The 14194-nt window shown below is 33.1% G+C and overlaps 3 protein-coding genes across 3 annotated transcripts; all 3 read right to left on the reverse strand.

The window, feature by feature from the left end:
• Positions 1–2553: 2553 nt before the first annotated feature.
• On the reverse strand, positions 2554–4038 carry LOC116139741 (esterase-like). The gene is given in 6 exon segments (XM_031425406.1): positions 2554–2810; positions 2901–3020; positions 3023–3161; positions 3238–3407; positions 3505–3714; positions 3801–4038. Coding segments are annotated over 6 exon segments (1134 nt in total).
• Positions 4039–4618: 580 nt separating this feature from the next.
• On the reverse strand, positions 4619–7931 carry LOC116139776 (uncharacterized protein At4g08330, chloroplastic-like). The gene is made up of 2 exons (XM_031425432.1): positions 7550–7931; positions 4619–5331 (listed from the first exon to the last, which is right to left on the reverse strand). The coding sequence occupies exons 1-2, from the start codon at positions 7630–7632 to the stop codon at positions 4935–4937; spliced, it is 480 nt and encodes a 159-aa protein (XP_031281292.1). The 5' UTR covers positions 7633–7931; the 3' UTR covers positions 4619–4934.
• Positions 7932–9052: 1121 nt separating this feature from the next.
• LOC116139774 (photosystem II 22 kDa protein, chloroplastic) lies at positions 9053–11012 on the reverse strand. Its single transcript, XM_031425431.1, has 4 exons — positions 10601–11012; positions 10391–10507; positions 9509–9746; positions 9053–9400 (listed from the first exon to the last, which is right to left on the reverse strand). The coding sequence occupies exons 1-4, from the start codon at positions 10820–10822 to the stop codon at positions 9156–9158; spliced, it is 822 nt and encodes a 273-aa protein (XP_031281291.1). The 5' UTR covers positions 10823–11012; the 3' UTR covers positions 9053–9155.
• Between the last annotated feature and the right edge of the window lie 3182 nt (positions 11013–14194).

Below are 14194 nucleotides of genomic sequence, written 5' to 3' on the forward strand. Positions count from 1 at the left end.
GGGCATCCAATTCCAATGTATGTATGGAAGCATATATAAGAAATTTGGAGTAATGGAATCATTGTAGTTTGAGATAGGAGGAGAGGACCCCCGGCTCTTCTGATCCACCAAAATTGAGATAAGTTGGTCACAACAATAAAGGGTAGCAGCTTTTATTTTTGCTTTGGTTGTAAGATAAAAAAAAAAAAAGTGCTTCTTTTGGAAGCTGAAGGCGATGAAGTCAACCGGCTTTTAAGGACATATTACTTTCTTCTATCTCACACCTCATAAAGAAAGAAAAACTCTATCCGAAATATTCATAAAAATTGATGCATTTAAGACTTTAAAGCACTTTGGTAGGTCTCTGTTCTGCCTATACCTATATACCCAAAGCCAGCTAAAACTTTCTCCTTTTTTCCTTCATCTTCTCATCTTGCTTTTGATTTCACAAACAATCCACATGACAACATGCTCTTCGTTTTTTCAATTCTTCATTTTAATAATTGAATTACATTTCCCAACTCTCTACTTTTTTTCTTATTTGTACCCGAGAAATTTATGTGCTTTTTCATTTTTTTTTTATTCATATTTCTCTTATCCCTTCATTTTACTTGTTATTCTGAGGAATCTTTGCTTTTGCCGTTTTCCTATTCAAAAGAATATTGTATTCACTTGTTGAGAATCAAAAAATATTTCTCTTATCTATTTTCTAGATGCTTTTAATCTCAACAAAAATATTCGGTTTATTTCATTTCTTTGGGGACGGATTCGAAAATTTCTGTTAAGATAAACTAAAATAAAAACTAATTGTACATTAATGTTTTTATCCATTAATATTTCTGTTAAAGTTGACTAAAATCTAGAAATTGTACATATTAATATTTAAAAAAAAAATTGAATCCGCCAATGAATTCTTCCTATGAAATACCTTTATCAATAGGTTTTTGATAGTTTTGTAAAAGGGTATTCAATATTTTTAAGGGGGTTTTTTAATATTTTTAAAGAGTTTTTTGATAATTTTTTAAAGGGGTATTTGTTTTTTTAAGAGAGATTTTTAATATTTTTAATGAAGCGGATGATTTATAATACAAAACAATTTCACAAAGAGAAAAATAAAATAAACCCAAAAAGAATCGAAAATACAAAATTTGATAAGAAGAAATAGTGTTGAATAGAGGTGGGTGAAGTGGGGTTGGGCCTCTATTGATGTGATTAAACGAAATGCAAAAATTAAACCAATTTGAAACTCTTTCTTCTTCATCTTCATGTGTATGCACAGTGACGACACAAATGGGACAAGCAAGAAACTGGACAAGACAGGTTCCTCCTCATTGTTTCTTTGACTCTAACATCTTCTTTTTAACTTATTGATGAAGTGACTTTGATTTGAACTGTCTTTTTACACTATCCGTTCCTCCTTTAATAATTATTTTACCTTAATCCCAATCCTAATCCTACACAAAACGATGAGAAAAACGAAGTAAAAGATTAATTAATAATTCTTCTTTTAAGTTTTAAATGCATTAACTTTTTTTAAGTTTTAAATGCATTAACTTTTTTGTATGAGTATGAGCATATTTTTATTTTGCTACATGCCCTTTTCAAGCTAACAGGTGGATCCCATTTGATTAACAAAAAATTAATTGTTAATAGCTGTTAACAGGCCTCTTGAGTGTAGGTGTTCAAAATTCAAATCCCTATGAATAAATATTTGCTNAGACAGGTTCCTCCTCATTGTTTCTTTGACTCTAACATCTTCTTTTTAACTTATTGATGAAGTGACTTTGATTTGAACTGTCTTTTTACACTATCCGTTCCTCCTTTAATAATTATTTTACCTTAATCCCAATCCTAATCCTACACAAAACGATGAGAAAAACGAAGTAAAAGATTAATTAATAATTCTTCTTTTAAGTTTTAAATGCATTAACTTTTTTTAAGTTTTAAATGCATTAACTTTTTTGTATGAGTATGAGCATATTTTTATTTTGCTACATGCCCTTTTCAAGCTAACAGGTGGATCCCATTTGATTAACAAAAAATTAATTGTTAATAGCTGTTAACAGGCCTCTTGAGTGTAGGTGTTCAAAATTCAAATCCCTATGAATAAATATTTGCTAATAAATTTTGATTACAAGGGGTTGGAGTTGGACCACAAACATGTTAGGTTATGGATTATACTGATGTTTAATAATTTTTAATTCAATTTCTGCAGAAAAGTTAGTGTCTAATAATTTGATTTGATCAATCATTTAATCTTGATTTCATCTTTCTAATTTCTGATTTAGGGATCATATCATTATTAAGATTAACAACTAACCTATTAGAAAGCTGACAACTACCATTTCTTGTGAGCACTATGGAGTATGGACCACACCTAACCGACAAAGGCCGGATTATTGATGAAAATTGGGCCTGCCCATTCAAGGCACAAAGTAATCCAAATTTCTGAGATGAAATAGGATTTGAATGAAAACACAAACACCCATTCGGCCTTCAGGATTTATGCCATTAAGATAACAATTGCAGTTTGAAGTATTCATAATGCAGAGGCTTATGTTTTAAATCGAATGATTAAGAGGTGTGACATGCCATTTTTAATGGAACAGGGGGATCCGAGAAATTTCCAGTAGAGATTTGATCGAAAACAAACCTTGCAGCAGCCTCTGTGTAGTGAATTCCATCATAATTTACACGAACCGAGGGGCGTCCACTTGAACCCACAAATATTTTGGTGCCATTAACAACAATCGTTTCTTCACATTCTGCATCACTGTTGTAACTGTACTTCCCGCCATAACCACAGCAAGATACAAGTGGAAGCTCAAATCCTGCACTTTCTTATCGTTTTCCAGAATTAGTTTCCAAATTACAAAACAGTGTTAAGTGTCCGATTTAAAACTTTTAGCCAAGTTAAATACCGCATTTTTGTGGTTCCTTAAACATGGAGTACTTGACAGAGTAGACGTCAACATATGTAAATGCAGCCGAAGGAAAATCTTTCCTGAGTTGAACGGCAGCTTCCTTCAACTTGAGATTAAATGCTGAGCTAACTCATTGTAAATCTTTGCACAACCGGCACCGTCTTTTGGTGAGGGAAAATACGTCAAAATATAAGGCAGGCACCCAATTGGTCCTGTATTGTGTATCCAAAATGATCGACCTCCCAAATTGTATATATCCTGCTTCAAAACAACTAAATTTACTGCTTTTGATACAGAAAAGAATTATGATTAGTAACATTTGGAATTATTTTACCTTGATAGTTGCGGAGAACTTTTTGACGATATCAGGGACTGATGCATTGACTTCTTTTACGGACTTGTTAAGAAAGAATGCAACACCAAGATCATTCTGACCAATATCAAAAGTGTACAAAGCTTTGGAAAAGAATTCCTCTTTTGGCATTAAATTTGCAAATATTCCTCCTACAAAAAAGAAAGAGGCCTAGTTGAGTTAAAGAAGTTGTTGATAGTGTTTGTAATTGATATTCAATGTTAATGTTAATTGCAGGGTTAGACTAACCTCGTTTTCTGATTATTTGTGACCTAGATTTGAATTGCTGGAATTGTAAGTATTGGAGGTACAAGTAGAAAGGGCTGGAGCGGCCATTCGGCTTCATGCTGATGGGTAGTCTAATGGTGGACGCTGCTGTGGCAAAATTTGCACCGTGCGTGAAGTTGGTGCCAAGTGAATCAAGATACGTGCTGAGATACGGCAGACCGAAACTCTCAGCTGCCGTAGTTGAAACACCAACACATTGAATGCCAATTAGTAACTATCAAAATATTTTTACTTTTCTCTAAAGTGAAATTTTTTACCAATGAAATCGATAATCAGTCGTCCATCAGAGTATCTCCCTGCAGGCATGTGAAAGAAAGTTTCACCGTAAGGGCTGGTACGTAGAGAAAGTGAAGCAGACAGTCCACCAGTATCCGAATTTGAGTCACCAAAGTTAAATATTGCTGGGACATCACAAGTTTTCACAGCGAATGCAGGGCTCAACACACAAAAGAAGAAGCAGAGATAAATGGCAACATTCTTAATGCTAGGCTCCATAATGGACTAAGAAAAAATCAAAATCAAAACCAAAATTTTAACGCACATTGAAAATTATGGACATAAGTGTGATTTATATAGCGGGGAAATGTAGACTTTTCCTTGTGAATTAATTTGTTAAGGTGGGGGGGTAACCTCCATTGCCGCCCTTGAAACGAGGTAAGGCAACCCTTGAGCCTTGACGAGATTAAAAGTAAATTAAGAATTAGCCTCCTATAAATACAACGTAAATTGCATATATCAGTTTAAAGTATGATTTCTATTCTCTGTACAAATCGTAATATTTTCAAGTTAAATGTGAGTAGAATAATGTAGATATAACTTATGATATCACTATCATAAAATTCCGCGGCACCATACTTTCTTGTAAATGTTAGGCGACTTTGTATCGCTTTGAAACTTAAAGCCTTAAATAGTATGAAAATGGGAGGCATATGCAAGATTTGACTTGAAACAATTGCACTTGCCTACACCTTGAGCAGTTGAGCCGTCCTAGTATTTCGGTATGTTTGGTAGCAGTCTAGTTAGTAATATGTTCGGCAGCAGTCTAGTTAATAAAAGGAAAGGACCAGAGAGGTTGAAGCATAAAATGCTGCATAGGCTAATTGTTGCATTCAACTCAATCTGAAAATGTCACTCTTTCTTACATTCAAATTTGGAAAATTTTTAGACTTTGATCAACCATTCAACTCCCTTCAAAATTCCACTCTCCTTTTCTTTCAATTCAGTTTCTGATACTTCCATATACAAGTCTTGTAGAAAAATACATAAGACAAAACTAAATACACTTGAAACACCTATACAAAAATAATCACACAGAAAACTCTTAGTATAGTTGTTGCTGACAACATTTGAAATATCATACCTGACGAAGACGCACACTCTAGTCCTTTATATCATGAGAACAGTGGGGTGCCAGATCCATCAACAGATGAAGGCTGCAAGGCACGTATTCTAACATTATATTTTCTCTGACCAGAACCACAATTACCTGAGGATGAATCAGATCCATCTGGCACAGGTGGGTAAACTAAGGTTTTGACATCATAAGCATTTCCAATATGGTTACCACACTTTCGGCAAAGAAGTTTGGTTCTGTGGCGGAAAAACCCCCAGGAGATTTTGGAAAAGTAGGGATTGCATTGCAGCTCATCAACCTGCGTGAATCTGCTCGCATCTATGTCTACAAATGATATGATCCCTCGCTTCATAGATTTTCCATATTTTGAGCCAATAGTCGAGATGTTCCGATTACAGGAGCTAAGGTTTAGTTCATACCCACAAGAACCACAGCTGCACAAAAGGATACTGTCATGTTCTATCTTCGGAAACATAATCAAAGATAAAAGAATATAGACACAAGAAATCCCACAATGTTTGAATACCAAAATAATTTTACCCGCACTATTATTTGTTTCTACAACTTATATTAGACCATTGTATTCTTCTTGAAATTTGTAGCTTAGTCTATCAATCATTCAAAGCAAGATGAAGAATTGCAACTGATCTCATTTTTATCTGTTCCACAATAAGATATTAACTGAGGAAGGAATCATGATCACAAGGAAGACAAAATAAAAATAGGAGTTTAGAGATAATAAAAGAAAACTTAGGATACATTTCTGATTTATTGCCTTCCTCATAATCAATGTCAGAATATCGAATTTGAGGACACCAATTTAAACAGAAAAAAGTATGTGCATTCAGATACAAGGGAACTGACAATGAGCTGAGGTCAATTCCATGAGTTTCCCTAGTCCACTGGACAAGAAGATCCTATTTTCCCATTTGCCCTCAGCTGATAACATCCAACAAGGGGAAGATGAAAAACCAAGAATAACAAAACATTGTACATATATTGAAATAGAGCATAAATTAAGTAATAGGTCCCATTTATTACACGCAGATGACTTTTTTTTCTTTTTCTTTTTTTCCTTTTAAGTAATAGGTCTCATTTAAGAAAAAAAGAATCAATCATTTGAACTTATGGATATCTTGAGATAAAACTTGCACTGATCAGGAAACATTAGCAAGATAATTTGAATGCTTGAACGATCAACTTGTTTACTGTTTTTTTATTTTTTTATTTTTTATTTTTTTGGTCAATCACAATTAAAATGGCCAGTAATTTGGCATCTCAAGTTGATGATATGGATTATATGATAAAGACATGCCAATACCAACTCTGCTAGATTAGTTCCAATAGAAGACTTGAGAAACAATTTAAGAAAGAGTAATATCAGCATTTTCAAACTAAAGACTTCTTACAGGAAAAAAGGACGTGTTCGGACATTACTAAATCTTAACCAATGTCCTCAGTTTGGCTAAAAAGAGAAAAACAATATCCTTAGGGCTAATTAGCAAAAAGCCTAGCCAGCAGTCACTGCATTTCACAAAAAACATCAATTTTATGTTATGGCTAGACATTTTTTCCAACATTGAATCTTGCCATTGTGTTATATGTAGTTATTAACCCAGCCAGTTGGAGCTGAATAAGACAGATAAATGCAAAATACCTCCCTAAATGATTGAATCAACAACCCCTTTTATCTCACACAAAGGATGATAAAACTTGGGAACCATTAGACTAGTTTACGTTGAATGATCTGGATTGTATCTAATATGTTAACCTCCAAATGTAAAATAATTTTGCTGAGTCAGATGTAATCTAGCCGATCAAAACTCATTAATAGAATGGTCTAAAAAAATGTTCAGAATTTGTGAAAGAGGCACTCTAATAATGTGTTTTCAATTTGTGAAAATAGGCACTCTTTTGAAGCAATAAAAAAGCCAATGATACATGTATGGCCAATCTGAAAAAAAGCCATGATCAACCATCAATTAGATGTGCATAATACATTTCATCATGTATAAAGAGGTAATTGAGAAAACACATATTCCGTTCTATGAAACGATTAAATGATATCTTCATGTATAGGTAATTAAGAAAACACAGATTCTGTTCTATGAATCGATTAAATGATATCTTCTAACACCCATTTCAAATTTTCACCAACAAAGTAGGAGTAGCTTCCATTTCTTGCATTGGTTCCAGATAAAAAACAAACTTGAATTTACAAAAAGCATACGGATGAGTTCAGTTTCATTCAATTCCTCCTCATCATCCAAACAAACCTCAATGTTAATTCAGCTTAAGAAATTTCATGGAATCCCAAAACCACATATATCAAACTGATTAGAGTTTCATAATTCACCCACAAAAGATAGTTATATCAACACCATGCTCGACTCAGTATGGTTTACCTACAGCTAATAAATCAATTAGTACAATCATTGAGAAAAATCATCAATTTCGCACAGCAACCAAAACCAAAGCAGCTAGCTCCATTAACCTAATCCAAAATTAAAGCATAACTTAATTATGCTAATCTCCGATCTTTCCTATTTACACCCAATTAAAAAAATCAATACCATCAATTTCAGTCCAAAATTAAAAATTAAAAAAAAAAAAAAAAAAAAAAAATTATACATAAAGAGAAAGAGGGAGAACCTGTAGCTAACATGTCTCTGAGAAGCCGACGAGGAGAAGGAGTGATGATGATTTCCATTAACAATTGCCGATGAATTATCCATTACTTCTCAGAAATCAACGGCTCTGATTGAGACAGTGAATTTGAAAAGGTGACGGAACCGAAAGTATAAATAAACTATCTTTTCGTATCAACGGTTAAGTGGTTGACGACGAACGTGTCCCGCCAGAATCGGGTAGCTTAAACCGCCCGAGTTCAAGGCTTAGATGGATCCCAGACTGTAACAGTTGGAAGATTCAGTTCAGAGAGAGAACTTGGCAGAGAAGGAAAAGCTAAAGGTAAGGGCAGGAGCTTCTGTTATGTTACGGGTAGAACTCTTGTCTGTCCCTTTGTTTATCATTTCACATGGACTATAACGGAAACAAGAAAGTTTCTAATTAATTAAATGATTAATTAAGTCGTACTTAATTACTTAAACTATTTATAATAATTCATTAGCAAAGTGTGAGAAGAAATCAAGGGGTTTATATATATATAAGAGGAAATCAAGGGGTTTATATATACATATATTATTTATTGTATTGTGTCTTTTTTACACATAATGTTGTTTTATTTTATTAATGGGGTTGGTTGTTTGCCCATCATACAGACTTTGCAAAAGCTTAAAGGAGTATCATTAGTTAGGTGATTTGGTTTGATTTGAATAATTAAAGGGTTTTTAGGATGATTAAGGGGAGTCAAATCAAAGAGTATGGCCAATCAGTTAAAGTTTGTAATTAGATTGATCATAAAAGAAAGCGAATTTATTGGAATTTGAAAAGAGGAGATCGATAAGTCATTTGATGATGGAGTGTTAGATTTTGGTAGTTGGGATTAATTAAAATTTAACTTAGGAAGGGTAATTATATAAACTCTAATCATTTGATTGGCGGCAATTGATTAGGTCGACAGAAGTTGAGTTTGAGAAGTTTTAATGAATGATGATAAAAGAAGAAAATAGTGATGATGTGAGATTACAACAATATTGAAAACATAAATGGAATATAAATTTAGGTAATAAAATGATATTTTTCTAAGTAAAGTGGTACTTTAAAATTATAAAAAAATATCGTTAAAGTTTAAACTATTACTTAGCTGGGAAACGTGGTTTACTCTATATAATTATTTATTTTCAAAATAAGGATTCAATAAATCTTGTAGAATCATGAAAACTAATTGGTTTTTATTATATTAGATTTTACTGACGCAAGAAGGCCCGACGACCATTATATTATAGCAATTGACCCGACAGAATATGATTCTTTTCTTGTCATTTTAGTAATACATCTGAAAAAGCATGCTAATTATAAGTAAAATTGACAGATAAAAAATGAACATATTTATTGACTGTTGTTTATAAATTTTGTTTTTTACCAATTCCTTTAACACCGACAAACAAAGGTAAATTTAATAAATAGTTTGTTTTATTAATTTTATTTTCCCAAAATAGAGTTAGTTTTTAATTAATGCTCAAGGGATAGATGTGAAATGAAACTTGCTCCTGGCTTTAATAGAGAGAGAGTTGAATTTTACATAATTAAAATGCGAGTTTGTTTATGTAAACATAAGCAGCAGGTTGAAGACGATCTAGTCTTCCTCTTCATCAGTGACAAATTTACCAGTTCCAGGATTCAATGCAGCAATGAAGAAGAAGATAACGTTGAACAACACAAGTGGTTCAATTTCATTAACGGGAATTCCAGTCTCAATGTTGAGTTGCGCTAGAGCTCCCTTCCCCGTTATGATTTCTCCGATCAAAGAAAATGCAATACCCAACTGAGCCAATCTTCCTACAAACAGCTCGTTCGACTTTGTGAATCCGAACAACGGACCTTGTTCCACATAATTAAAACAATGTCAGACTCGAAATAACTTCACCCTGCATGAAACCAACTTCAAATATATAACTAGGAGATTGAATATTAATAAGATTTTTTTACCTCCTTCTTTAAGACCCAATGCCGCCCTGAAGCCTTTGCCAGGAGCGATCACAGCTCCAGTGTTAGGTTCTTCATCAACAAATTTACCACGGTCTCCCAAGGCTCCAATGGCTCCAAGCAGGGTGAAAAGGATGAAAAATAATAGAAGGGGTTCAGCTTCATAGATTGGAATTCCAGTCTCTAGATTTAATTGAGTTAGAATTCCCTTTCCTGTTATTCCCTCACCCAACAAAGAAGCCTGAGATACATGTACACAAAAAAACTTAAATTTGCAATTTCCATTAACATTTTTTGTAAGAATGCAAATGATCTTATGGTAAAAAAGTAAAATGAGGTTTCATGAGCTCCTGACTTTGAGTCTCCACAGGCCCTAATAGAGATGATCACTAAGGGATTTACCCGGTCATCAATTTCAAGGCCTCAAACAGATTAATTGAGATGCGTGTAAATTGATCCAAACACTCCCAATCACAAATAAAAAAAAAAAAAATGTAAATTGATACATTTTTGGCCATACAAGTATCTATTACAGGGTTTGAATTAACCCCAAATATTGTGGAAGCAAACCACAAGTTTAATCATCCGACTAAGCTTTCAAGAATCTTAAAATACTTATTATAATCATAGAGAATGCTACATCATGAAAACCATTTAATCATTTTATTTACCTTGCGAGATTATAGTACATAAGATGTATATTTTTAGGAAATTAATTAAATTGGTTCTTCTCCAATCTATATTAGTAGATTTAAATTATAAAGAATCTACAAATAAGTAAGGAAAGAATGTTGTTCAATGGTAGTAATTTTAGTAGGTTTAAAGGCTATATATTTGCAAGAAAAAGTAGAGATTAAGAACAATTATTATGTACGTAGTACTCACAGCAAATCCAATCATGGCAACTCGACCCACAAAGAGCTCATTTTGCTTAGTGAAACCAATTCCTCCAGAGGTGCCAAAGATACCATCTTCAACCTGAGGTTTTGGCTTCGGCACAGCCTGTAAACACAATATTTAAAATCCCATCAAACCAGAAACTTAATAACAAAAGCAGAAACAAAAACAATAAAAATAAATCAAGAAAACGTTAACCTTTTTGGGAGGGGCCTTGGTTTTTGATTTGAAGAGAGCAAAAGTAGTAAATGGTTTAGATGAAGAAGCAACAGAAACATTATTAGAAAGGGGGTTAAAGAGAAGATGAGAGAATGGTTTAGGCCTTAGTCTCTGAGTTTGGAATGCAAGTAAAGGATCTCTCTTTAGGTCCCCTACACGGCTAGTGGAAACACCAGACATGAGCAACATAGTTTGAGCCATAACTGTATGAATTCTAAACTCTAAAGCCTGATTTTGAGTCTCTAGGTCTTTGTTAATGGTTTATTTTGAGCAGAAAGAACTGTGTGCATGAAATGAAATTAAAGAGAAGTATCAAACATGACAAGTACTGTGGATACAATATTACGGGCATATAGAGCGTCCACGTCTCTCTGGTACTTTGTGATTCTCAAGATAATGTTTTCAGCTTAAAAGTTTTATATATATGATCCAAATTCAAAGCAGCATTTAGCAATAAATCTTACTGTTTAAAACCTAATTATTTTTTAGATGAAAGGGTTTACAAAGGCACAAAGGATTATATAATTTTTATTTACAGTTAAATTTCAGTCTAAGCTAAGATTAATTTTGCATTATTCACCGGTAAGTTTAAGGTTATGGAGTAGGGGCTGTTGCGAAGTGAATCTGTGGTGAAGGAGCAATGGAATTGTCACACGTAATAACTAATATCCAAGCCTCCTCCTAGGTCTCACTCCAACCAACGAGGACTTCACTCACTCACTCGTCGTCACTCCGGTTTTGAATCATGACACGTGTCTAGTTTTTTTAACTAGAATACAACTTGGTGATAAGGATATCTGAGTTGACAAGTCATAATTTGACACCTCAACTGCCACCGTCCACTTGGGTAATAACAATATCGTCCCTGATATAGTGATATTTGGTTAAAATACTTTAGTCTGGTAGAATTTGTTCGTGATGTTTTGGTAATGATATTATGATAGGGACTAAATGTTAGCTAAAACCTTAGGGACGAACTTGTTATTTTTCTGCATAGACATTACATGCCCTTTTCACTTGGATCAGCCCAAGCCCACTCTTGTTTCTGACTTTCAGTGGGATTGGGCTCCAGCAGGCTCAATATAAATACAAAGAAGGGTTATAGGAAAGTTTATAAAGGTGTTTAAAATCCGATTCAATTCGATATATATAAATTATTAATTTTGATGAATTAGAGGATAAAGTTAATTTGGTTTATCAATTCCAATCTAATTTAATTTATATGTATTGATTTTCAATTGTTAAAATATATTGAGTTCGATCCCAGTATAATTAGATAAATTAATTAAACTAGAAAACCATCAATATTATTGTTGTTATTGATTAGCACCTAGCAAAATGTAGAGTTGCAAGATACGTCTTTAAGTGAACTATTTATGGGTGACTAAGTAGTTGGATAATGACTTTTGTGTGCATTATTAAAAAAGTACTGAGTTCGAGTTTCTCTTCGGTTGTTAATAGGGGTAGCCACTGAAGCTCTTATATGGCTGGTAGTTTCAGGGTCTCGAGAGATTAGTTAAAGTGTGCATAAGTGACCCAAACACCCTGAGCTATAAAAAACAAAAAATGGGTGACTCAACAGTAAAAGAGCAAAAGAAAGCTTCATAAGCTCTTAAGTTTGAGTCCCCTCATACATTAATTGGGGTGGCCGTAAGACCTCTTACTAGGCCGATAGTTCCAAGTCCTTGAAGAATTAATTGAGATGTGTACAGATTGACCCAAACACTTTTCATGATTAAAAAATAAGAAAAAAATAATAATACTGTCTTTTAAGTAAAGGGCCCAACCAGCCAACATATGGTTCAATAATGAATAAATGATTAAAGGGTAGACTGCTACTTTCTCAAGACAAACCAAAACCCAATAAGGACTCTGGGCCATCTCCACCCCTAATTCTTCTTCTCTTCCTCATTAAAAATACCGGTTAAAATGCGTAAGACGGATGTTTGATTTAAAATTCAATTTAAAGAGGGTAAGGCTATGCCATTGCCCGCTCCTTAATAGCAACAACCGAATCAATTAATATTCGACAATTAATTAAATTAAAGTAGTGAGGCAAAGGTCGCTCTCATTCTCAACCCAATTAATGGCCTCAGAATAAGGGAAATCCAACACACTTTTGACTTTTTTTGGTTTCCAGATCATTGATTATGGTTGCCTATCATATCAAAACGCAGCGTGTGAGATGTATTTATGTTCAGATAATAAATAAAATATTCCAAATCCAATAATTGTGGTGACAACATTCTGTCTTATTTTCGAATTACTCTAGTTTCTGTATGATTCCCGTGAGGCTATCAAGGGTTTTTTTTTGTTTTTTTTATTTTAAAGATTCTTGGGCTCAACCGTGGATGCCGCAACATTGGTCTCTAATCAAGGGCACACCAATCTCTTTGATATTAGGGTCAGGTTTCATGTATTTTTGTGGTGTAAATTAAGAATATTCGTTGAAATAAGAAATATCAAATTACTTACCTAAAACGTTATCTTATTCATGGTTTCTTTTTTAATAAGAAACTCGTAGGAAGAGCCTTAAATTTATTTTTGAATAATAAAAATATGATAAAAAAAATAGAGGAAGGTAGGTTCATTGTAGGTTGGTGGCAAGCCTGGAGTGATTGGGTGCAAGCAATATATGCACCGGTTTAACTTAAAGTTGACTACAACTAATCACCAATCCATTTGACACATTCATGAAGTCAGTTCTTATAATTAACATTACGTGAAAGAGATTACTATAAATCTTCTAGATAAAAATGATTATCAACAATATGTCATTTTGCTTGTATGAAAAGAAAAATAACCATGTTTAAAGTCTCTTACATGTGAATTTGATTGATTTAAATTTTAAAATAAAGTTTTACAGTATATCATATCTTGTTACTATTACCTTACCCATGCAAAATAGAATAATTATTAACCGTACGTGCATTAATGTGATTAGATGGAAAGATGTTAAATTGTTAATTATATAATTTAACATAGTACCATCGAATGGCTTTTCAATTATCGTAATTTGGATCTACTATTTTTTAACACAATCATTAAAACAATAGCAACTCAAATTAACTTTGGGAGAGACAAAATTTATATCTGGGTCCAGCTCAAATCCACTATTTCACCATACTTAACCTTTCATTTCCTCTTTGTCTCTTCCTTTTTAACTTCTTTTGGGTCCTAAAATTTTCTAACGCTTGTACCACTCATCCAAACTAATTTTAAATAAATTATTTGAGAATAGATGAATAAATAAATAAATAATGAGTTTTTTTTTTTTTCTAAAAAAACAAAACAAAATAGGGGAAATTATGAGTTATAGATGGGCCCGCAAGACAATAAGGTCATTAGGGCCTCCCACATGACAAATAGCTTATATTCCTTTGGGCCTCCACCAACTTTTGCTGTCCTCCACGTGACTTAAAGTTTTGTCAACTATTTCACTTCTATAATTTCCCAATCATAATTTAAAATTATTTAATATATTTCTACGAGATTTTTCAATTTAATTTAATGTAAATTTATTAAAAAATAGAAATAAATTAGACCATTTTAATTGCTGAATTTAGATATCTA

Source organism: Pistacia vera, unplaced genomic scaffold (genome assembly GCF_008641045.1).
Source record: "Pistacia vera cultivar Batoury unplaced genomic scaffold, PisVer_v2 Contig359, whole genome shotgun sequence".
Classification (NCBI taxonomy): domain Eukaryota; kingdom Viridiplantae; phylum Streptophyta; class Magnoliopsida; order Sapindales; family Anacardiaceae; genus Pistacia; species Pistacia vera.

Bases quoted from the DNA above. Each gene is read 5' to 3' on its own strand.
- LOC116139776 (XM_031425432.1), bottom strand. From the start codon at position 7,632: ATGGATAATTCATCGGCAATTGTTAATGGAAATCATCATCACTCCTTC. The intron at 5,332-7,549 runs GTTCTCCCTCTT...CCTTTTGTGCAG, and splicing joins CAGAGACATGTTAGCTACAG to CTGTGGTTCTTGTGGGTATG.
- LOC116139774 (XM_031425431.1), bottom strand. From the start codon at position 10,822: ATGGCTCAAACTATGTTGCTCATGTCTGGTGTTTCCACTAGCCGTGTA. The intron at 9,747-10,390 runs GTGAGTACTACG...CATGTATCTCAG, and splicing joins TTGCCATGATTGGATTTGCT to GCTTCTTTGTTGGGTGAGGG. The intron at 9,401-9,508 runs GTAAAAAAATCT...ATGTGGAACAAG, and splicing joins ATTGGGTCTTAAAGAAGGAG to GTCCGTTGTTCGGATTCACA.